Here is a 22,910-nt window from a genome sequence, read left to right on the forward strand (position 1 = left end):
AGAAGAGTTTTGCTCATTAACTTCAGTGGCTCAAGTTAGGATAAGATTTGGCCATACAGCATTACCTTCTAATCTTTAGATGAAAGCAGGAAAAGCTACTTATGATACACCAGTACACAGAAACAGATGTCAGCTGCTGACCACAAAACAAGCCTTTGATATGCCTAAAAAGGTGAGTGCTTTCCACAAATTCCTAATAGCTCTCACTTTTGAGCACACCTCTGACTTTCAAAGTGTCTGTCCGCTGGCATGAGCCCAGGTTGGCTCTTTTTTAAACTTCTGGGTTATATGTAAACTCTAACCTGTTTCAACCCATTCTGTACGCATTTTCTGCAGTGAAGGATTTTTCAAACTGATCTTATTTAAGAAGTGTTATTGAACTTCAGAAGAAGATAAATATATCTTCAGTATCAATAACGTCAAGAAACCCCTTATTCTGCAGTTGCTACTGTCAATTCTTTATAGCTTGTGTGCTTGTGCTACCAAATATATATTAAGAGAAAAAAAAAAAAAAAAAAGGAAAAGTATGTTCCTTCTTCAGACACAAGCCCTTCTTTTATGTTGTTCCTTCAGCTGAGATCTCATTTTGGGCAGATAGATGGGGGAATGGATAGCACAATCCAGTAACCATTATAAATAATCCATATTTAGGGGGAAAAAATATTGACTTCCTGTGCACACAGACACTTCAGAAGCTACTTTGAGGCACTTTGTCAGACAATATATTAATGGAAACAAAGAAGAGTTGAAGTGGACCTACATGAGCACTTTAGTTCAGATCAGGAGTGCTCCTTGAGTATGTGCTGATTGTCCTTAGTTGCTGACCTCTGCCCAAAGGCAAGGACTGCCCTGAGGCACACAAGCAGAACATTTTTCTGAATGTATATAACCATATGCATTTTAATGTTAGGAAATCTGCAGCTGTCATAGACTGTGGGGCTTCCTTACCAAATTCAGAAAAAACAGTCATACAGGTTTTATTTCCTGACCACACTCGAAATTACACCTGCAAAATCAGTGATGCACCACACTCACTGATCTTACAACCAAAATATTTTAAATACATGCCTGGGTTTGGTAGAAAAATCTGGAGGTGGGGGTTTGTGTTTTGTTTGGCTTTATTTCTTCCCATATAAACCCTGAGGCTGTTAAGAGATTAGAAAACTATCAAGCTAGAAGCAGCAGATGAAACCCTCTACTGTGTACAAACTCAGCGGAAGGAGCAGGGCTACGGCTTTGCACAAGAGCAAGTGTCACTATTTTCTGGGTTTGCTGTTGGACAAGGAGTGAGTTTGCCCCCTCCTTGCTGGTTTGTTGTGTTTACAAAGGGGCTCGTCAAGATCTTTTAGCAAGAGCCTGTGGAGAACAGCACCCAGTAACTTAATCACCAGCCACACATGGAGTTACAGACTAGGCTTGAAGGGTTCATTAATCTTTCATATTATGGATGGAGGTTTTAATCATATCTATGTTTATCCTACTTTTCTGTAATATATCTAGATGAGAAACTAAACAGAAGGGTGACATGATAGTGATAAAACAGACAGACACTATAAATGCTTTTCTGTGCTTCTTAAGTAAGGCACTAAAGCTGGCAAAAGATGTTTGGTAGAGATTCTCTTTACATCATTCACCCCTTGGTTGGCATCTGTCACATCTCGCAATGTCAATGACAGCCTGGCAGTAATTTCTCTACAACACAGTTATAAAGAATTTGCAATACAGTAACCTGTAATGGCAGGGACCACAGAAACACTAGGGTTTAGTTTCACACAGCCATGTATTCCTCTGTTTTCCTCTATGCCTCCCAGGTAGGTCTTGCACACATGCATGCACTAGGGAGAAGAGTAATTTAAGCCAAGGCAAAGCCCTTGAGGATCAGGGCCATCAACAATAAGTAACTCTTAGCAGTAACAAATCAATGACTTACAATATGGATCCAGGGGAAACAGCTTCTGAATACTAGGACAGAACTCTCTTGGCAAAATTCATTTTCATCCCTGTCAGCCCCATTCAGATAGATGCCATCTTTCCTGTTACTAAAAGGACCCATACATTTTTCCGACCACCAGCTCTGACAATTCTGCTGAGAACTGTCTTTTCCAGTATATCATTATAAGTTTGCCTTTAAAATGAGTTATAAGTATCTAAGCCTGAAATATGCCAGAATGGCAGTTAAGCAAGTTCAGAGGAAGAGAAAAAGGTGCTAAGCCTGTCAAGCTGAGACAGCAGAGTGTTATGAATGCAGACACCTAGCAAATCAGTCACGGGAGAAAGTTAAGCAAAAAGCAGCACTCTTCTTGAACTCCGCAGTAAATCTGAGTGTGGAGTATTGACTGTCCACTAGAAAAAAAGTTTAGAAACTTTTTACTGAGGCCATCAAATAAATTATCATGTGGTAAACCCCAAAATGCCAAGGTCAGGTAATTCTTCCAAAAAAAAATCCCAGTAAAATCATCCCCACACGTTTATAAATTTGCCACAGTAGCACAGAATTTAAAGCTGCACAATGACTCCACTTTGAAAACTGAGAAGCAAGGGATTCAGGTTCATGTGAATACTAAGTACCAAAGTTTAACCCTGAATATCTGAACCAAAAATGCATACAGCATCCAGGATTTTTCTTCAGAACATGTATATCTGAGTACACAATCTCTTTCAAATAATACAGTACCTCTGATTGGAAATAGAGGAGGTCAGAGTAACTAATGATAGGGTTTTTTTATTGTGGGGTTATTACCTGCATAAAATGAGTTGAAGGCTTCACGTTAAGCTAATGTAAATAGATGACCACAGAAAAGTTATTTCAAGCAATCTCTTTGCTGATGGCCTCAGTAAACTTTTCTAAATCGTTGTAACTATAAAGAACATAAAATCCTTTTACCCTGATGGTGTTTTTTTTCAGATAAACACATTTGTACATGACAACACATTTTGGGAAAGCAAGCCTCAGCCTATAGATTGATCCCTTAGTCTCCCTGGGCTTCAAAATTCATTCACTACAAAACAGTTGGAGGAAAGGCCAGTCAACATGCTAAGGGGAAAACATTCATCTTCCCAGCAAGTAAATGTCTGGTATTCAGAGATAATCCTTTTTACATCTCCCATAGTCATTAGAGAAGGTCAGTTAAGCAGAGTTCAGATACACATCCAAGTTTGATTTACTGAGGTTTACTTCTTAGTTTGTTTTAAAAAGTGAAAACCAAATTGGTCAGGACCACTATAGTATCCATACCTGCGTTAGGTTGCAGGGAGACTACAAATCTCCATGTTTTAGAATGAGAGTGACTAAGGACATTCTTACTTTCCTAGTGGTTTTCATCTAGAGCTAGAAACACCCAAGTAGGAAAGCATGTCCGGCTCATTATTGTAATAACAAGATGCTGGCAGTTTGTTATGGTTAAGTTCTCATTTCATAGACTCAGATAGTAAAATTGTAAGTGGGAAATACATTCCTTTCCCACCTTTCTATAGAACTAAATGTGGTAAGATAGAGCATTAGACCCTTTCAAAATTTTGAAATCAAAGTGATTTAAATGAGAGATGAATTAGACCATCTGGCTTAGGGACTTGAAATGACTTCCCACTATCATTTGGTATTTAACTGTAATTAGCGCAATCTATCTGAAACTTTTCAGTAGACCAACAAAAATGCCATTGCCCCCTTTGTCCTGCACATCTGTCCTCGCACATTACTGCACAGCCCCAAAAGTACAGGTCTGCCACTCCCTTGCTGTCCATAGTACATTTTCCCAAGAAGTTGGAAGTCTGCAAATAAAAATATTTTCTAGACCTGCTATTGGCTCCAAAGAAACGTAGGATCAAGCTTCCCATGCAATGCAACTCCGTCAGCCTGCAGCAGAGCAGCATGGGGGATAAAAAGACCTCTGAATCCTGTTAAATGGGGACAGCTGAAAACTAGAACTAAAGTGTTGATCTATAGCCGAAGGGATGCGTGCTGCTGTTGGACTCCAGAAGTAGCTTTGCTTCTCTTTATATACATTCTAGACACTGCATAGACTCATTTGCCAGTAACTTCATTACAGGGCATTTCCTAATTAACAGTGAAAACAATTACTTTTTTTAAGCTCTTTTTAGACCATTTTCCATATTTTTTACAGCAATTCAGGTGTAGAAATGTGAGAACTTGGTAATTATTATGTGTTTAGGGGATTAGCTGGACTAGTTTTTCTCACATTTGACAGGCAAATCAGCTTCTCAAGGCTGTGAAGTCTTCAGTGATAAAATGCTCTTCCGTGTGTTGTCATTAATTTGTCAAATTTTTGACTGCAAAGCACATGAAGGCCCCTCAGACCCAACAGGGGGGTTTGTTCCAGGGTGGTAGAAGAATTAAGAAATGTGCTCTCCTACCAGTCTAATGCCAACTCACCAAACTACCATGGTGGAGGTCGATGGTCAAGAATGGCACTAGAAAATCCCACAGTGAAGGAATCCAGTTTTTAGAGCAAACATGACCTGCAGCACGTACCTCACAAGGAACTTTTATTTACACCCTGCAATACTTAGGTAATAAGGCAAAACTAACATTTAATCAGGACAGATTCTTCAGTTTTTTCTCAGACAAAATACCACTTACCAGACAAGAAGGAGCTCCTTGCAAATTGTGCAAAGGCCTTTGCATTTTGTTTCTAAAACACAAAAAAATGCAGAGAATAGGCAAAAATATCTGGCATCCTGTAAATAATTCCTTTCATTGGAAGTAATACAGAAAGAGTTTCTTCTTTTATCCTTAAGTTGCCACATCACATTATAACTACAGACTTAATCAGAGATCTCACAGCATGCTGCCAGTCTATCCCAGCCCCTGCTGTCAGTAACAAACATGTCTATTTCTGTACGAAGTGTGGAGCTACTCACATCCTGATCCTCTTCACTGTTTAGCCACAACAACCTTTCTTTCCTGACAGCTAACATACAATAAATATTTAAGGTACATAATAGAGACAGACAGAAGAATAAAAAAACCATTCAAAGATTTTATCTAGTGCTTGCTAAGAACATGCTATTGAGAGTCCCAGTTTCAAAAAACTGGAGAGAGGATTGTTCTCTCATGTCACTGGGCTTCCTAGTGACATTTGCTTCAATATTGCTGGGTGAAATCCAAATTTCTTTTGTAAGTAGCCCAGCAAACCTACAGGTATCTGTTCCTGGCTGGCTGAAACAGAATGAAGCTTTTAATCCCAGATTTATTTTAACATCAGATAAGTAGTGAAATAAATCAAGTAGCAGGGGAAAGAAGCTGGTTACTAAAACCATTAGCAGGCATGATGCATAGACACAAAAAGGATAGAAATATGTTTAAGATTTTATCTTATCATACTCTATCATATTCCCACTTACCACCTTTGCTCCAGGACTGAGTATACCAACCTGTTTATCTTCCTAATATGAGCAAATCTTACCTTTCATTATCCTCGTCATCTTTTCCTGTAACTTTTATACTCTTTGGAAACAGGGAAGACACAGAGATCAGCACAGAGAAGGAGCATCATGTGTTTATACAGTGATAAAACTAATGTTCTTTGGGTTTTGTTTTCTATTTCTTTTCATTCTCCTCAAAATAATTTCTGATGTAGTTGCCTTTCTTTGACTGTCATTGAGCATTCAAGTGATGTTTTTAGAGAACATTTTGTTTAAAACTATTCTAAATAATTTTCCATTTCTGAATCAGTAATATTTAATTTAGACCTTGCCATGTATGTAAAGTTACTGTCTAAACACTATTTTATATTTCAGACATGGGAAAAAAAAAATCAGCTCAAACCTTCCAAATATGTATTGTTGAGCAGAAAATTGCAAAGCTACAAACAGTCTATGAGGTAGACTGTGAAACCCTGGAAAAGATTTCAACTCTGACAAACAAGGCAGGATGGAACATAACAGTGAATCACAAATCTCTGCCTAACTGTAGCTGATACTAAATGTTCTTAACTTTCACTTGGAATTATTTAAAGTTGCCTTGAACCTGCATAATTCAGCTCATTTCGTAGCAAAATAACTATGAAAAAATCCAGGGTGCTCTGGAAATTTCTCTGCAGCACTTCAATAATGTAATCCTTTGATGACACCAAGCTGAGTGATGCAGTTGACAATCCTGAGGGACAGGATATCATTCAGAGAGACATGGACAAGCTCGAAAGGCAGGCCAATTTGAACCTCATGAAGTTCAACAAGGCCAAGTGCAGGGACTTGCACCTCGGTTGGGGAAACCCGTATCTATACAGGTGGTGAATGATGGGATTGAGAGCAGCCCTGTGGAAATGCACCTGGGATGCATGAAAGACATGAGCCACAGTGTGCTCTTGCAACCCAGGTGGCCAACTGTATCCTGAGTTGCATCAAAAGGAGTGTGACCAGCAGGGAGGTGTTTCTACCCCTCTACTCTGCTCTGGTAAGACTCTTCCTGGAGTACTGAGTTCAGCTCTGGAGCCCTTAGCACAGGAAAGACATGGACCTGTTAGAGAGGGTTCAGAGAAGGGTGACAAAAATGATCAGAGGGCTAGAGCACCTCTCCTGTGAGGAAAGGGTGAAAGAGTTGGTGTTGTTCAGCCTTCAGAAGAGAAGGCTCCAGGGAGACCTTTTTGTAGCTTTCCAATACTTAAAAGAAGCTTATAAGACAGGGACAGACTTTTTAGCAGGGCACATTGCACTAGGACAAGGGGTAACAGGTTTAAACTAAAAGAGCAGAGATTCAGACTAGATATAGAGAACAAATGGTTTACAATGAGGGTTGTGAAACACTGTACAGTTTGCTCAGAGAAAGTGGTAGATGCCCCATCCCTGAAAATATTCCAGGTGAGGTTGGATGGGGCTCTGAGCAACCTGGTCTGTTGGAAGATGTCTTGGCTCATTGCAGTGGGGGCAGTTTGGACTAGATGACCTTTAAAGGTCCCTTCCAACCCAAAACATTCTATGTTTCTATGATTATTTCAAAAATCAACATTTTTGGTTCCTAGATTCAACTAAAGGAAATTATTGGAAGCCATGGTTTTCAGTGAGCCTTGCATGACATGCTCTAACGTCATCATTCTTACTGTGAAAAATAAAGTGATAACTAGATGTAAGATTGTGATTAAAATGCATAACTCTCAACGTGTGATTTTCTTTCTAAGCGATTTTATCACAAAAAGGTGCTATGCCAAAGGAAAACTGTAACTTTTGACTTTTTTGTGTGTACATCTGCTGCAATATCATTTCTTCCATTCTGAGGGAGAATTACTAGAATCTCTCCTCATGTGAAAAATGTAGCTTTGGCAATTTACAGATGTTTGCTGCATGAGCAGGTATAATCCAGGAAGTATGAGGATAAAGTCTTATCTACAGATTGACACAGGTACCGATTACAAGACTAACAGAACCTTTAGAAAAAGCAGGGAGAGCAAGAGCAGTGTCAGGCTTTCTCACCCTCACTAGGTTAGAATGAGAGTTTTCAGAACTCTGCCTTGGTAGTTCACTGTTTTTTAGACTTCTGCCTTGGTTTTTCTCCCCTTTGCTATGATTTCTTTATTTTTCTAATAGCTCAACCAAGAACACTTTAATTGCAAAGAAGAAAAAAATATAAACAAATCTCACAGCACAATATTTATTCCTTTTTGAGTCAGCTAAAATGGAAAATCAGCTAGCTATTCTGTGTTAATCTAACAGGGAGAAAGTTGACATACCTGGCAGAGCAAATGACTCTTATGAAGACAAAGTGTAGAGCACAGAGAGGCCGGTGTTGTGGGACTATCCAGTTTGCATAACCTCACTATGCAAAAGAGAAAAAATCTTTACCTTTCTTTCATCATGCTTGGCCAAGCAGCAGCAGCACTACCATAAGACCCTTAGGCTTAAGCCATTCCCTTTCAGTACATCTTGGTGGCAGAGCCGATCCCTTTGTGGTCAAGTCTCAACATTATGCATCAGCTACACAGGAGCATAGAGAAGAGTAACACAGAGATGAGATGTGCCAGGCAGTAGAGATGTCTGAAACCCTGTGCTGCTCGCTCAAAACAGCGACATTCTCTCTGTTGTGCCGAAGTAGATGAGGGCTGCATGGCAAGGTTCCTGTATGCACACAAAAAACCTATTTCTGCACAGCAGGAAATAATAGGAATTTTATGCAATTTTATCCATGCTGTTGAGGATTAATAGGCCTTTTTTTTCCTCATTGTTATGTTGTGGTTTTCAAGGAGCAGTGGAATGGGAGAGAATTTAAGATAAATTGACCTTCAATTAACAGTAAAAGACATATTAAATATTTGAAAGGGGAAAAAGGAGCTGCTTTCACTCACTTCCTTATAATAATTGAAATTTAAATATGGCCAGAGAACAGTTAACCAGGCAGCTAGTGCTTATGGTGTAAGTCAGATCTACGAATCATAGGTGTGAGTAGGGGACTGACTCATTACCTGTTCCACCTTAAAGCATACCTTGTGCCAGCACTGACATTTCTTTTATCTTTACAAAACTGATACAGAAAATTTACTTAGGTGGCAATGCTTTTTCTGCCAGTATTGATGATTCAAATGAAAATTACAATGCAGATAGCTTGACTTTCATGTAGTACTAGTTTAATTACCTTAATGGACAAGATTTAAAGCTTTCAATGGCATTATTCCACTGTTACATCAGAATCTAAGTAAATTACCATTTATATAAACAAAAATCATATACAATTTCCTTTCACTGAGTCAGGCAAGAATTTTTAATGGGTGGACTAGGTTACATCTGCGTAACACCTGCTATAAACTATTACTTCTGAGGAACATTTCTAATGTACCAGCAACATGTCCTCAGCTTCCAGGCCAGTCAATGGTGCAATTCCTACAGATATTGTAAGCCATGAACCCACTATAGGAGCTGAACTCCTCTCAGCACTCACATGACCACACCAACCAAGTCTTGGAAGGCAGACACAGGGACTATAAGAATGAAGACCTTGGGCCCACTGTAGGAGAGGATCTGGTCTGAGACCATCTTAAGAACCTGAATGTGCACAAGTCCATGGGACCTGATGAAATCCATCCGCAGGTCCTGAAGGAGATGGCAAATGAAGTTGCTAAGCCACTGGCCATCATATTTGAAAAATCATGGCAGTCAGGTGAAGTTCCCGACGACTGGAAAAAGGGAAATATAGCCCCCATTTTCAAGAAGGGGAAAATGGAAGACCCAGGGAATTACAGACCAGTCAGTCTCACCTCTGTACCTGGTAAAATCTTGGAGCAGATTCTCCTGGACAGCATGCTAAGACACATGAAATAACAACAAGGTGCTTGGTGACAGCCAGCATGGCTTCACTAAGGGGAAATCCTGCCTGACCAATTTGGTGGCCTTCTATGATGGGACTACAAGAACTGATGGACAGGGGTAGAGCAGTTGATGTCATCTACCTGGACTTGTGCAAAGTGTTCAACACTGTCCTACACAACATCCTTGTCTGTAAATTGGAGAGACATCAATTTGAATAGGTGGACCACTCGGTGGTTAAAGAACTGGCTGGACGGCCGCACACAAAGAGTTGTGATCAATGGCTCAATGTCCAGCTGGAGACCAGTAAGGAGTGGCGTCCCTCAGGGGTTGGTGTTGGGATCGGTCTTGTTTAACATCTTCGTCGCTGACATGGAGAGTGGGATTGAGTGCGCCCTCATCAAGTTTGCCAATGACACCAAGCTGTGTGGTCCGGTTGATATGCTGGAGGGAAGGGATGCCATCCAGAGGGACCTTGACACGCTTGTGAGGTGGGCTGATGCCAACCTTATGAAGTTCAACCACGACAACTGCAAGGTCCAACACCTGGGTGGGAGCAATCCCAGGCACGGCTACAGACTGGGCAGAGAAGAGATTCAGAGCGGCCCTGCAGAGAAGGACTTGGGGGTGCTGGTCGATGAGAAAATGAACAGGAGCCTATGATTCTATTTTATTTTCCAATATGAATTATACAGTATAAAGCTAGTTAAGCTACTAAAAACAAGTATGTGAGGAAATTGTGAGGGAAAAGAGCAGCATGAGCAATGAACTTAGAATCCTCATACTTTTTTAATTCAGTGATAGGAGCAGACAGCTACTCAAATACATGGAAGCTGCCCCAACACTGTCTTACTCAAATTTTTCTCCTGCCTTGTTTCCCTTTGAGCTTGCCTGACTTAGAGCATTATTACTTCTTCTTTGTACTAACAAAATTGTCTTCACATTAGCAAAGATTACATTGAGGTACCTTTTCAAGGCATAAATTAAAACTGTTGGCAGGTTTTCTTTACAGTAATCAGTCTTACTTAGAGCACACATTTTAAGCTACTCTGCTTTCAAAGGAGCATCCTTCTTACATTCTGGGATGATTTTTAGTGACAGATCCTAGAGCTCTTATTGCTGAAGGAAGGAGCTCTACTCAGCATTTGATTTTCTCTTCATACACGTGAAGAAATAGACTGGCGCCATCATCTTGTGCTGTTATAGAATCATAGAATAGTTAGGGTTGGAAAGGACCTCAAGATCATCTAGTTCCAACCCCCCTGCCATGGACAGGGACACCTCTCACTAAACCATCCCACACAAGGCTTCATCCAACCTGGCCTTGAACACCGCCAGGGATGGAGCACTCACAACCTCCCTGGGCAACCCATTCCAGTGTCTCACCACCCTAACAGGAAAGAATTTCCTCCTTATATCCAATTTAAACTTCCCCTGTTTAAGTTTTAACCCATTACCCCTTGTCCTGTCACTACAGTCCCTGACAAAGAGTCCCTCCCCAGCATCCCTACAGGCCCCCTTCAGGTACTGGAAGGCTACTGTTGAAGTGTCATTTCACATTGTGTATCCTCTCATCTGAATTGCACTAACACATGAACTTGTGACAACCATTGGGTCATAAATAGTTACAATGAAGACACAGCCCAGTGATATTAGCTTTGCACAAATCTTTCTCTCACACTGAGCAAACACAAAACCTTCCCAACATAAAATAAACTTCTATATAGATACAACTGTACTTTTCAGATGGCTGCTGCAGGTGTTAGAGCAGTAAGTATTCTTAAGACAGTTTTTAACCATTTCAACCTAAATTTTAAAATGTTTGCCTCATATGAACCAATGATGTTCTTATAGCAATTTTTTTACTTTGAGGGAATTGGATTTATACTTGTGATATCTTTAAAATAGTATCTAGATTTCTTCATCTCTTTGTTTTCTTCATAAGCAAATGTTTATAACTAAGAAACAGATCAAAGTCATCCAATAGATTTTGAATTAAAGCATGATTCAGTGCCATAGCACTAATGCAGCACAATGAAATACACAGAAGTGTAGTAAAACGGAGCAAGACCCAAAGCTGTTTTGCAAAATGCTCAAACTCAATTGATAATGAATTACAGTATGCTTTTAAATAACTGCATTATTCTTGAGAAATAAGGAAAAAGAGTCATCATTTTTGCTGCAAAATTATACTCTTACTGTAGATTGCTACTGCTGGGTGGTTTTTGTTGTGTTTGTTTTGAAAGAAGAGAAAACCTCAGTAATCTTTTATAGCTTTCAAACAATTAACAAAGTATTTTTGTTATTCACTACTATGTTCTAACATGCCAAACTCAGTAACAAGTTTTACTAACTTGGTGTGGCTCTCCAGTCCCCTCAGACACATGGCAATCAAGCAGAAGCATTATAGAAGAGATCCAACTTCCTCTTCTTCACAGGGACTAAGTCCAGTAGACAACTTAATCCCACCAAAATGCGCCAGTATTAAATTGCGAAAAGGGATCTTGAGAATCTTCCTAAAACTGGGTATCTGATGTTAATAGCAAGATTCAGAACACACCTTCAGTGCCCTGTGCTGCATACTTGCCTGATGAGTAGTATAATGACTCAAATTGGAGGAATGTGTATTCATGTATAATTCAGCAGACTTGCAGAATGAATTTACGAAGCAGCTGTGAATGTTAAAGGCTACAGCGAAAATGGGCCACCTCTCTGTCCATCTTGATTTTAACTGATAAATTTCAACTATCTCGGCAAAAATGGCCACAGACATGAGCATGAGTCCCCTGGATAACCTTGTCTGAAGTTTTAATCAGATTTTTCAATGGGGTCATGTGTAAAGCTGGTAAGAAATGTAAAACACTCCGTGTTATTACTTATGTTAGAACATAGAGATTTTTCTTACAAATGGAACACACATTTATACATAAAACTCACCTTCAAAATGACAGACATATTGTGCAGTAGTCTCTCTTTCAGGATTTGGTTAAATTAGCATCTGAAACACAACAAAAAATTCAAGCGGAGGTGTCATCCTTTAGGCTAGGCAACTGTTTCCAATTCTTGCTCTGGTTCCTTATCTTCAAAGAGTCATTCCTACTGCCTTTTCCCTGGATGAATTAACAACCTGGCAATCTGCACCCATCCTGTGCATTGACAGTGGAGATCTAACTCATGACATTATTTCAGCACGTCTAATACGGTACTTGCCCTCAGGAGCAGATTGGGGTTTTTTAAACTTTTGATATTTTAATTACTTACCCAGTGACAACTGGTTAAGTTGGAGATTTTTCCAATCCATTATCTTGCTCTTCATGTTTATTCCTGTTTGTGTCTTCAAAAAGAAACTTGGTGACAACTACTTAGTGTCCACTGAACTAGCTGAAATAAAATTGTAGATAATTTGCTACTACTACATTTAGATTAGAGGAAAAACAGTAAGGATTACTGCATTTCAAACAACCCTGTGCACAAAACAAAAAATTCCCTGCTATTATTATGGTCAATCTTCACAATCTTTTACAATAAACCAATTTTCATACAAGCAAACTAATGATGCTGATTCATTTGATTTACAACTAAGCAAATCTATTTGGCTGACCTGAAATATTCCCTTTGATGACTATATAACAACTTATTTCATTGAACTTGGTATTCAGTACTTTTTACTGAATCTGAGAATTATAACTCCACACAGAAAAAGTTTTCTGTGTGGAGTTATAACTCTCAGTATTTCATTGAGAATTATAACACAATCACTGTGTGAAATTCTTCCAATTTGTATCAGTTTCTCTGCATATTTTAAGTACATAAACATGTGCACAATTATAAGATCAGGAAAAAACAACCAATGACAGTGACACTGTAAAAATAATGAAGTTTTAAAATCAAGGACTCCCTACGGTTTTCTGACAGAATATACGCATGAGGACATACCTCAGTGCAAAGGTTTTGGATATGACAGAAAGAAGCAAACCCCTTCTGAATTGCTTAGTTATTTAGTGATTTTATATTATCAGCCTTTGCCTTTATTTATTCTACCTGCTCCTGGTCTCATGCATTTCTTTAATGCTGCAGTGAAGCAGTTTCTGGTACATTTGGTATCACAAAAGCAAATCAACACCTTCATATTAATCCATAGACAAAAAGAAGAATATTTTCAAAGAAACTCACACTATCAGTATTTTCTCTAGCTTTTCCTCATGAATGAGAAACAACCCCAGTGTTGTTGCTGATTTTAGTTTTGGACCACAGAAATTCTCCAAAAATGACCCTGAATTGGAATTGTCACTGTTCTTTAGTAAATTTGGCTAACTTGACATACTTCCGACTTTATGATAGGTAGCTTAGATACTCACGGACTAAAATCCATGCATATTCCCTCCTCTTTCAGTTCAATGGGGGATTTTCAGGGAAGAAAGAATCTGAGCTCTTTCATGCTCTTCTACATGACAGTTCATTTTAGAATGGCCTTCATACTGTAATCACATAAGGCTAAACTCATTACAAGTTCTCTTTCCATACTTTAATTCTGCTAATGTCACAAGTTTTAATGAAATCTGTTTTCAGTTTGTCATCTAATGACCATTTGTCACATCACAAAAAAACCACAACAAACCCACAATAATACTTGCTACATCAACCAATACTGACAACAATTTTTCTTTAGCTTCTTTATTTAAAATCAATTTATATATCAGTTAATTTCAGACATAAGAAACTGTCCTCTGGTAAAATCCCACTATATTGGAATGGTAAACTCTTAACTACTTTTATTTAAGAAAATAATATAAGTATGCCCCATTAATTATGACAGAGTTTGAAAAGAAGGATCTCCTTTCTTTACTATGTAATGAAGACAACATGATAAAAGTACGTAACGCAGCTATAGAAAATTCAGAAAAAACCCACAGAAAAGTAAAAGCTTCGTACGGGTTTTGCCTTAGTCAAAAATTCATTACTGTAAACTAAAACATTAATAAATGGCTTTACTCAAATAAATACATTTTTAATAGGTGAAATGTACCAAATAAATACATTTTTAATAGGTGAAACATTTAATTCTTCCTGTTTGAAAATTTCAAACTATGCAAAAATTCAAAATGATGGGCTATACTGGCCAATAGTTGGTTACAAGAGTCTTTATTTTGCAAACTATACAGAAACAGTAAAAAAGAAAATGCGTTATACTCTGCAATATTACATAGGATAAACATTAAATTTAGTATTTAATGTGTAGAAATTAATTCAGATAAGAAACTGATTTCCCTTTTAATTAATGATGGGAAACCAGTGATCCAATTTTGAAATTATACAACCTGTAGTATTACATTATACAGGTCACATCAATTTTATTGTGGGCAGAAAGCAATAGAAATGATATGAACAAATATGGTGGAGTCTCAAAATGTCTACACAATTAATTAACATGCCAACATAAATACAGTGATTAAAATAATTTTCTCTACAATCAAATCTTAAATGCTACTCTACACAATAATTATAATCTAGTCCACATGGTAATTACATAACAATAGGAGAAAGAAAAACCAGAACAAAACCAAACCCATTTTCTTCATTCCAGCAGCAGTACCTATACTGGTATTAATTTGGTAATTGGGTGTGCTTAGCTATTGCCTAACGTCCTATACTGGTATGCATGCTAAAACCTCTCTATTTCTATTTTGCAAGGCACCTTTACAATACGTTCTCTAAGTTTCTGCTCTAGTAACAGAAAGCAACAGGAATTAAGATGTAAAACTATTTCCTGAATTAAGAAAATAAAAAGTATTATTATACATTTATTAAAAACTACTTTGGGGCTAGTGCCAATACTCTGAACCACTGTCATATATAAAGGTAATATAATTGTAAGCAAATTTTTTTCCCCATGTAAAATATTTTACACTATTCTGATTAGAGAGAAATACAGCGAAACAACAAAGGGTGAAGCAATGTTTGAGTAAATAATGGTAACACCTATACAATCTTGACAGGAAAGAAAAAAAAAATAAAGAAATTACACGAAAACTTTACAATTACAGAATTGGTGCTTGTCCACGCTACTGCTTTTGAAAAATCCTTTCAATAACCTAGCCATTTCGTAAACAAAAAACATAACTACCAATGCAAACACAAAGAAGGACTTTGCTTTATTTTTCCCTCCTGAAAATTTATCTCCATACCTTCGGTTAATTAAAGGTTGGTGAGATGCTACTTGTGCACCAATGCTTTTCTCCTGTAAAACATGTTTGATTTATTAAAAGGACAATTTGCTAAAGCCCACAGGGCCTAAAACACCGACAGACCTAAAGTTAAGTTACAGTATGTGTTCTGAAGAGGTCATGCACAGCTCCAAGTAAGGGCATATATCTTTTCACCGGAGTTTTAGAGACCAGTTTTCTTTATAGTGTGTTTTGCTCATTTTTATTTTCAGTAGCACATTACATTTCTTTCTTCAGGCTAGACTTCCAATGTGTTTTCTTCAGCGCAAAGGCATTTAAAAACTCAAAAGCACGTAATATAATTATTCTTATTTAAACAAACAAAAAAAAAACTATGACTCCAGCTGCAATGTTTGAAATAATCATACAAAATATACATGTTTGTTTGAATCCTTTTGATCTTTGCGAGCAAAGGGATTTTATGAAATGTCATCTTTAGAATTTTGGAAAGGTACAATTATGAAGCCCCTAATATTATCAAATATATCCATCATGGTCATCGTCATCATCAACATCATCATCTCCTTCATCTTCATCATCATCCTCAATTTCATCTTCATCATTCATTATTTCATCTTCGTCATCTTCATCATCTGTCCACCCATGGAAATCACCAGAGGCAAAATCACCTGAAGTCTCTAAATCGATAGCTGAAAAGGTATGAGGGTTATAGAAAAGGAGCAAAAGATATACTACGTATTTGTTGCATAATATATATAAGCATTCAAAGGGGCAAACCAGCGTATTTAGTTTCAGAACAGTTACCTATTTTAAACTACAAAGTGTGACAGTCAGAAAAAAATAATATGAAGATCCTTTTGTCTTAAAATAAAACCACTTCAACAGGGATTAATTTCTCAATGTTAACAAATGGAGACAAATTTTATGGATTTGTAGAACTGTAATGAGCGTCAGGAACAGATTTATGTTTAACTTACAGATGACAATAAGGACTTATGAAAATATACACTGTTTATTATTCAGTTCTTACATACTATCTTGAATTATCTAGAATTCTCCATTTAGCTTGAAATGAGCCTGTGTTAGATGAACAATCTGAAGGCCTGACCTTGTAAATCAAACACTGTGTTAAATTTACTCTTTGTTTCAGGCTATGTTCTTTGTTGCAGAAGAAGTGGAAAGGAGTAATGTAAGGACTAATTCCTTAAAAAAGGAAATTTTTCTTTTGCCATTTTTTTTATATCTGGGACATCAAATAAAAGTGACATGGGAATTCTTGGAAGAAGCTGCAGAGTGCTGCAGGGAAGGAAAAAATAAGGAAGATTTGGTGTGCTAGGAACTTTTGCCAATTGCCTCAAACATAAACTTAAAAAAAAAATAAAAATAAATCAAATTGAATTCACTAGAATGCTGGCTACTCAAAGGGATTTCATCAAGCATTTTGGGGCTTGTGTAACATTGTTCTAGATAATTGATTTTTCCTAAGTTTATATACACTATGCCAAGCTCATATATGAAGTCTATTAATAGCTGACAAAGTGAAAGGAGTTGCAAAAATAATGAAGTAATACCAATAACAAATTATTATTTGTTATTGTTTCAAAATCCATGTACTTGGGTCCCCCCATCTGCTCTTACTGAAGAAATTTAATCTGGCTGGTAATCAAAGAAGAAACACCTCTAAACCAAATGGCACAAAGGGTTGTTAACTTACCACATTCTGCCGCACCATTTGTTCTGGATCCTGTCAACTCATTACCGTATCTGTCAACACACCAGCACTGCCCTACGCTTCCATGGCACTGACTCGGTTTGTAATACCCATCTTCATCACATAAGGGGATGTACTGCCCTGTGATATATAAATATTGAATAAAGATATCAAAAAATGCCTCTTGGCCAATGTAACAATTACAGCAAGAAGTAACTACATTTTGCTGGTTCTCCTCATTTCACTGACTGGTTTACTGTTACTGTTACTGGATTCAGTTAAGCAGAAAGTGACAGAATGTATCAAGTGTGGGAGGGAAATAACATGAATCAATCTTGGATTGATCTCAAGATATAATAGTGACCAATCTTTCTTGAAACTTCTCATTGATGCTGTGATACGCATTCCTTACTCCCTGAACATCTCAGTCAAGATCTTCACTGAATGCTCGGAGAAAGGCTCAAATCTAGGACCCAACCCTGAATGGGATATTCTGTAATCTGTGGAATACAAACAAGCCTAAATAATAAGGACCAGGCTTTCTGATCTAACAAATTATCTGCTACAAGGCTTCGGAGCTATTTTTAAATATATATTTTACAATTCATTTAGTTACCTACTAATATTTAATTACCCCCCAACAGAAGACTAATGCAGTGTAACACACTAATTTTATAAACAACAAATGTCAAAAAAAGAATGTTAAATTTGCATTTATATGAGAAACACCTAGGCAAATTAGACTCTAAACCAAAAGGGTTTCCCACCAGGAGTACAAGAAACAAAATCAGGCACTTATTTTGTGAGGCAGTGACTTGCCAAAGGCTGAATAATCCACTGTTTTTCATCTGGAGCAAATGGAGACTTTTTGAAAGAAACATGGTAGACAAACCCCAACGAACAAAACATTCACATGAAAGCTTTTTGAAGTGTATAGCTGTTGTTAGAAACTATCCTTTTCAGAAATACAGTTTTGACTACTTTGGGCCAAGCTTTTTATTGCAGCTTCTATACAGTGTCCAATGGTAAAACCAAGATTTTATATTTAAGTTATATTGATACAGGATGAACTGATTCACAACAAAGATTTCAATTACTTTAAGAATATTACAGGTAAAGGATCAGCAGAGATACTAATTTAGGAGTGCCTTAGACTGTCCCCTCTATAACTATAAAAATGTACATTCGATTAGGGTAATAAAACAGATGTAATATCTTTTGGTAGGTAAGGTAATAAAACTAAGTTTAATAGCTTTCAAAAATTTCGTAAATTCTGTTGCTGGAATTTACTGCGGCCTATCTTTGTTGGATTAATATTGATTTTATGTTGCTGTTTCGCTAGGATTATTTATGTAAGCAATAAAACCTTCAAAAGAATGATCTATGGCTCACCTAGGAGCTTCTTTCCTCCTTGCTGCTTCTGAATGTTGCTGAGTTCTGTGTGGCAAGGTGGGTCTAAAATGACATAAAAAATGTTAAACAGATTACACTGCATCTACGAAAGAAAGCATGTGACCAAGTTTTCAGTTTGCTATGTTCCAAGGTCACTCTTACTACTGATCTTAAGAAACACACACATCCTGTGTTAGTAGTCATGTTCTAAACTCTGAAATAAAACAATTACTGCACCTTGCTACAGCCCCAGAATTATGAATTAGAGCACCACCAGGATCTTTGCAGAACCCCATTTTCAGTTAACCCAGCTGTAAGCATCTAGTCACTAGTTTGGAAGATGGAGGAACGCTAGACCAAAATAGTAACTCTATCACACACTATTTTATCAGACTACAGAAATCAGACTATGACTGTGAAGCTCTCTTCATGTATTCATTAGAAACAGGATGTCTCTTTTAATTCTCTCTTTTGTCCTTGTTATAAGTCATGTTCAACTCTTGTATTTCACACACTACACTAACAAGATAAGAATTTTCTCCACTGAAGTCTGCAAGATTGTGATTCTGCTGCAACAGTTTGATAGGTACAAAGTCCCATGTTCAGCAAACCAAGTTAAAATCAGTGGCCAAACTTCAGATGGCTCTAAGAGGCAGAACAGGTATTAAACTTCAGTTTTCCATTCTTCAGTTAGAGCTAACTCCAGTTCCAAATAATTTGATTTTCTACTGTCAATAAAAACAAGCCACAGTATGACCCATGAATGTGAAGGAAATAAGAAGTGAATGTGTGCGCATTACTGCCAAATAAGTGAAAGAATAAAAGATTAGCAAAGGACTAATCTCTGAACACTGATATTGCATTCTACACTACACCATTAGCACAAAGGCATTTCTCATTCTGAATCAGCAATAGTATTACCAAGTTTACTTGCATACGTTTTTAGCTCACTGGGACTTGACATAATTGTGTGGGTTTGGGTTTTAAGTATTTAGTCTTTGAGTATATGGTGAGGCTCCATGATTTTTTACATTTCTTCTTATAAGAAGTGCTTTCATGATGATCATCCTCACTATTACGCCAGAGATGTTCATTATGTTTCAAAACTAAGGTTTCTGTCTTTCCTGGTATTTAGAGTTCAGCTCTTAATTGTACAACATTCTGAGGATCAGTTATTCTTAAACCAAAGGTATTTCCAATTACTAAGTAATCTAAAAAATGACAGTCATTTATGCACAGGGGTACCATGGGCTACAAGGATCTAGGATTTTGGTGGACTTGTCAGTGTTTGGTTAACAACTGGACTTGATGGTCTTAAAGGTCTAAATGATTCTACTCTATTCTGTCTTCCGAAAAAGATGGGAAATATCCTAATGGAGAACTAGTCAAATAGGAAAACGACATATATTTTGTTCTATGGAAAATAAGTCTTAAATTAGAAACACAGAGTTGCATACATAAGCACTAACATGGAAATGTAAAAATGACAAACTATGCCTAAAGAAAAACTATCTTAATTTACAGCTATAAATCTTCAGTGGTATAATTATAAAAAGGAATACCACTACCCAAAAGTTAACAAGGCAATGTGAGAACGTTACTTACCCGAAACTCTCTTCTTCTCAGAAGCTAAGTCTTCAAGATTCACACTTAAGCTTTGCTTCTCAGGATAAAAACATCAAAACCTCTTAACAATACTAAATCACTCAGGTACTTAAAACTGTCAAACAGAATGACAGGCTAGGAGTTCAACCATTTAATTCCTTTTGGTCCACAGCATATCCTTTTTCCTCTCTCCTCAGAGCATGCTGCTTCCTTCTTTATTTTGCAGTTAGTTCCTGAGTTTGGAAAAGCTTTCTTTTAGATTTCTGAACTTATTTCAACAGAAAACCAGTGTCACTGGACAGCTTTTGGGAGCCTTGAGGCAAGAAGAAAGAATTCCTTTACAAAAATCAGTCTGGTAGCTCCTTTTGAAACAGAAATGAATCAGACATCAGTCTTTCTGATGATCTGAAGACAAATAATTGAGACCTAATCATTTTCATCCTTAATCTGCTTCCACAGATGTGGCACGAACTGTCTCTCTGACAATAACACAGCATTGTTGAGTGATTCATGAACCATCAGTGCTCGAAGTTCTGATGTACACTAGACTACCCCACATTATTAATACTGCCCCTTGAGAAATCAATATCCAGTTGTGCCAAGAGATACTACAAAGCTAGTATGATTAAGGTTTGATTTAAAAAAGTAAAACTGGTAGATCTGACTAAGAAAGTCTAAGATTTTTAACAGACATGGCTCAAGGAACTTCTACCCACACAGTGCAACTCCAGCATTCACACATTCTTTCCCTTATTCAATTACAAAACAGTGATTTTCCATCTATCAGGTAGGTAATATTCAGTAGAGCCCACAGCTTCTGGCATGTGGCCCATTGCAGATCAAACTGCCAAGCTGTGCCTTGCCTGCGCTTAGGAACAAGTATTCTAATTGTTCTTGGACAACCAAGGCTTGAACTTTAGGGATTTGAAGCATCAATTCTGCATTTCCAGAAATCTTTCTGGGGATCTCAATTATGTGTTAAGGCACATTACACTTTCCTTTATAACCATCTATAAACATATTTGAATTCCTGCAATCTGAAAAGATCAATGTACCAAATATGAATCACAGTATTTATCATTCTTCTCTAAGATTGACTAATTTTAAAGTCATAGAGATGCATTTCAGCCTTGCAGGCAGAAAAGCATGAAAGAAAAAGGCACCTAGAGAAGTGCTGGACTACGAGACCCATGCAGAGGCCTGTGGTAAAAAAAATACTTAGGTTCTGAGAATTAATATTCCAGCAAAATAGGTACTCTCCTACTCTGAAGCAGCGACGCAATAAAATCAAGGCTGTAACAACGATCAAGTAGTGGCACAAAGAAATTCAACCCATAAAAAACAACACTGCCAGTGCCTCAGCATTAGATAACCACCGAAATGTTAAGCTAGAATCAAACAACTAAGAAAAGGTCTGAAGACGGCTGCTGAAGTGAACTGTAGTTGAAACTGGAGGGAAATACTGACCGAAGTGTACAGGAAGACTTGCAAAGGGCACTGTCAAAATGCAGATCTCGAAATTTTGCAGAAATTAGTGTCTTGGATGTATCTCAGAAATACTAAACTACACTTATAGCAGAATAAGGTCAAGAAAAAAAGCAATGAGCACCACTGATTGGTAGGTAAGTGTTTAAGCATTAGTCAAGGTGGGACAGGGAGATCTTATACTGAGCAAGAAAGGTCTGATATAAGTATTCATGAGAAGCTGTGTATATTGACTAGAAGTTGTGAGTAATGTGTAGTAATGGGTCTCGTGTACTGTAATGCATTGTGTCAAACCTCAAGCAGAAAGAAAGAATGAAGAAGACTTGCAAGAACTTGTCTGATTCTCAGTCTTGAACTGTGAAGCTAAGATCAAAAAGCAAGAGGGTTTTCAAAAAAGCACAACAGAGCTTCTACCCCAGTATGATACATCTTGTTGACTAAAATTTGTATTCACTTTGAAGATTGTTAATCAACAGCAGTGCTATAAAATTGTAGATCTGCTCAGAAAGCACCTACTATGCTCAATGAATACAGACAGCAGTCTAAATGGCTTGAAGCATTCGGTTAATATCAACTTATTTTAGTAAACATCAGAAAGAAGCCACCGAATTTCTCTACCTAGTCATCCCTTTGCTACTTATAGCAATGGTCTAGTTAAAGGCCTTATTTAGGTTGTTCAATCAAGTAAAACATAACCAAACACGAACACAGGGAATTAAGTAGGTCACTAATACACTAGGGAGTTAGGATTCAGATAGCTGTGCAAGAGATAATAACATGTGACAGAAGAAGACTGTTAAGTTTTTTTTCCTCCTTACATCTTCATACAAGAGGGATAATACAGGTTTTGTTGACAGCGTTCATCTGGAAGGACGGAGTACATGTTTAATATGTAAGGATAGGCAAAACTGAAATTTCACCTCACTTACCATTTTGAGGATACATTTTTTTTACTATACACTCAAGCACACTGTGGCACCAGTGTTTAAACTGCTGTTTAAATCAGCACCTTATCACAACAACTTGGTTAAGACAGTGAGAAAACTGGAAAGGAAGAAAAGCTTGATAATGTTGGATTCTGCAATGGGGAGAATCAGCGTCACTGAAAGACGGATCCCTGATTTTTGGCCTTCAGGGTACCATTAATATAATTTAGTAGTGTTTTAGATTAGTCTTTATGATACCATCATTGGCCCCTAGTGGTACACTGAGAAAAATATCTTAGACAGACAGTATTTATAGGCTATAGAATGCCAAACTATGTGAAACTCATCTGTGGAAGT

General features: G+C 37.4%; 1 protein-coding gene across 4 annotated transcripts in view; it reads right to left on the bottom strand.

The window, feature by feature from the left end:
* Nucleotides 1–13,922: 13,922 nt before the first annotated feature.
* SPOCK3 (SPARC (osteonectin), cwcv and kazal like domains proteoglycan 3) overlaps nucleotides 13,923–22,910 on the bottom strand; it is a 195,737-nt gene continuing 186,749 nt past the window's right edge. For all 4 annotated transcript variants that reach the window (XM_065694123.1, XM_065694107.1, XM_065694122.1 and 1 more), the window contains 3 exons: nucleotides 18,538–18,600; nucleotides 17,149–17,286; nucleotides 13,923–16,123 (listed from right to left, as the gene is read on the bottom strand). In XM_065694123.1, the coding sequence (XP_065550195.1) occupies nucleotides 15,951–16,123; nucleotides 17,149–17,286; nucleotides 18,538–18,600 (374 nt within the window). In that variant the 3' untranslated portion in view covers nucleotides 13,923–15,950. The remainder of the gene's footprint in view (nucleotides 16,124–17,148; nucleotides 17,287–18,537; nucleotides 18,601–22,910) is intronic.

This window comes from Lathamus discolor, chromosome 1 (genome assembly GCF_037157495.1).
Source record: "Lathamus discolor isolate bLatDis1 chromosome 1, bLatDis1.hap1, whole genome shotgun sequence".
NCBI classification, from domain to species: Eukaryota; Metazoa; Chordata; class Aves; order Psittaciformes; family Psittacidae; genus Lathamus; species Lathamus discolor.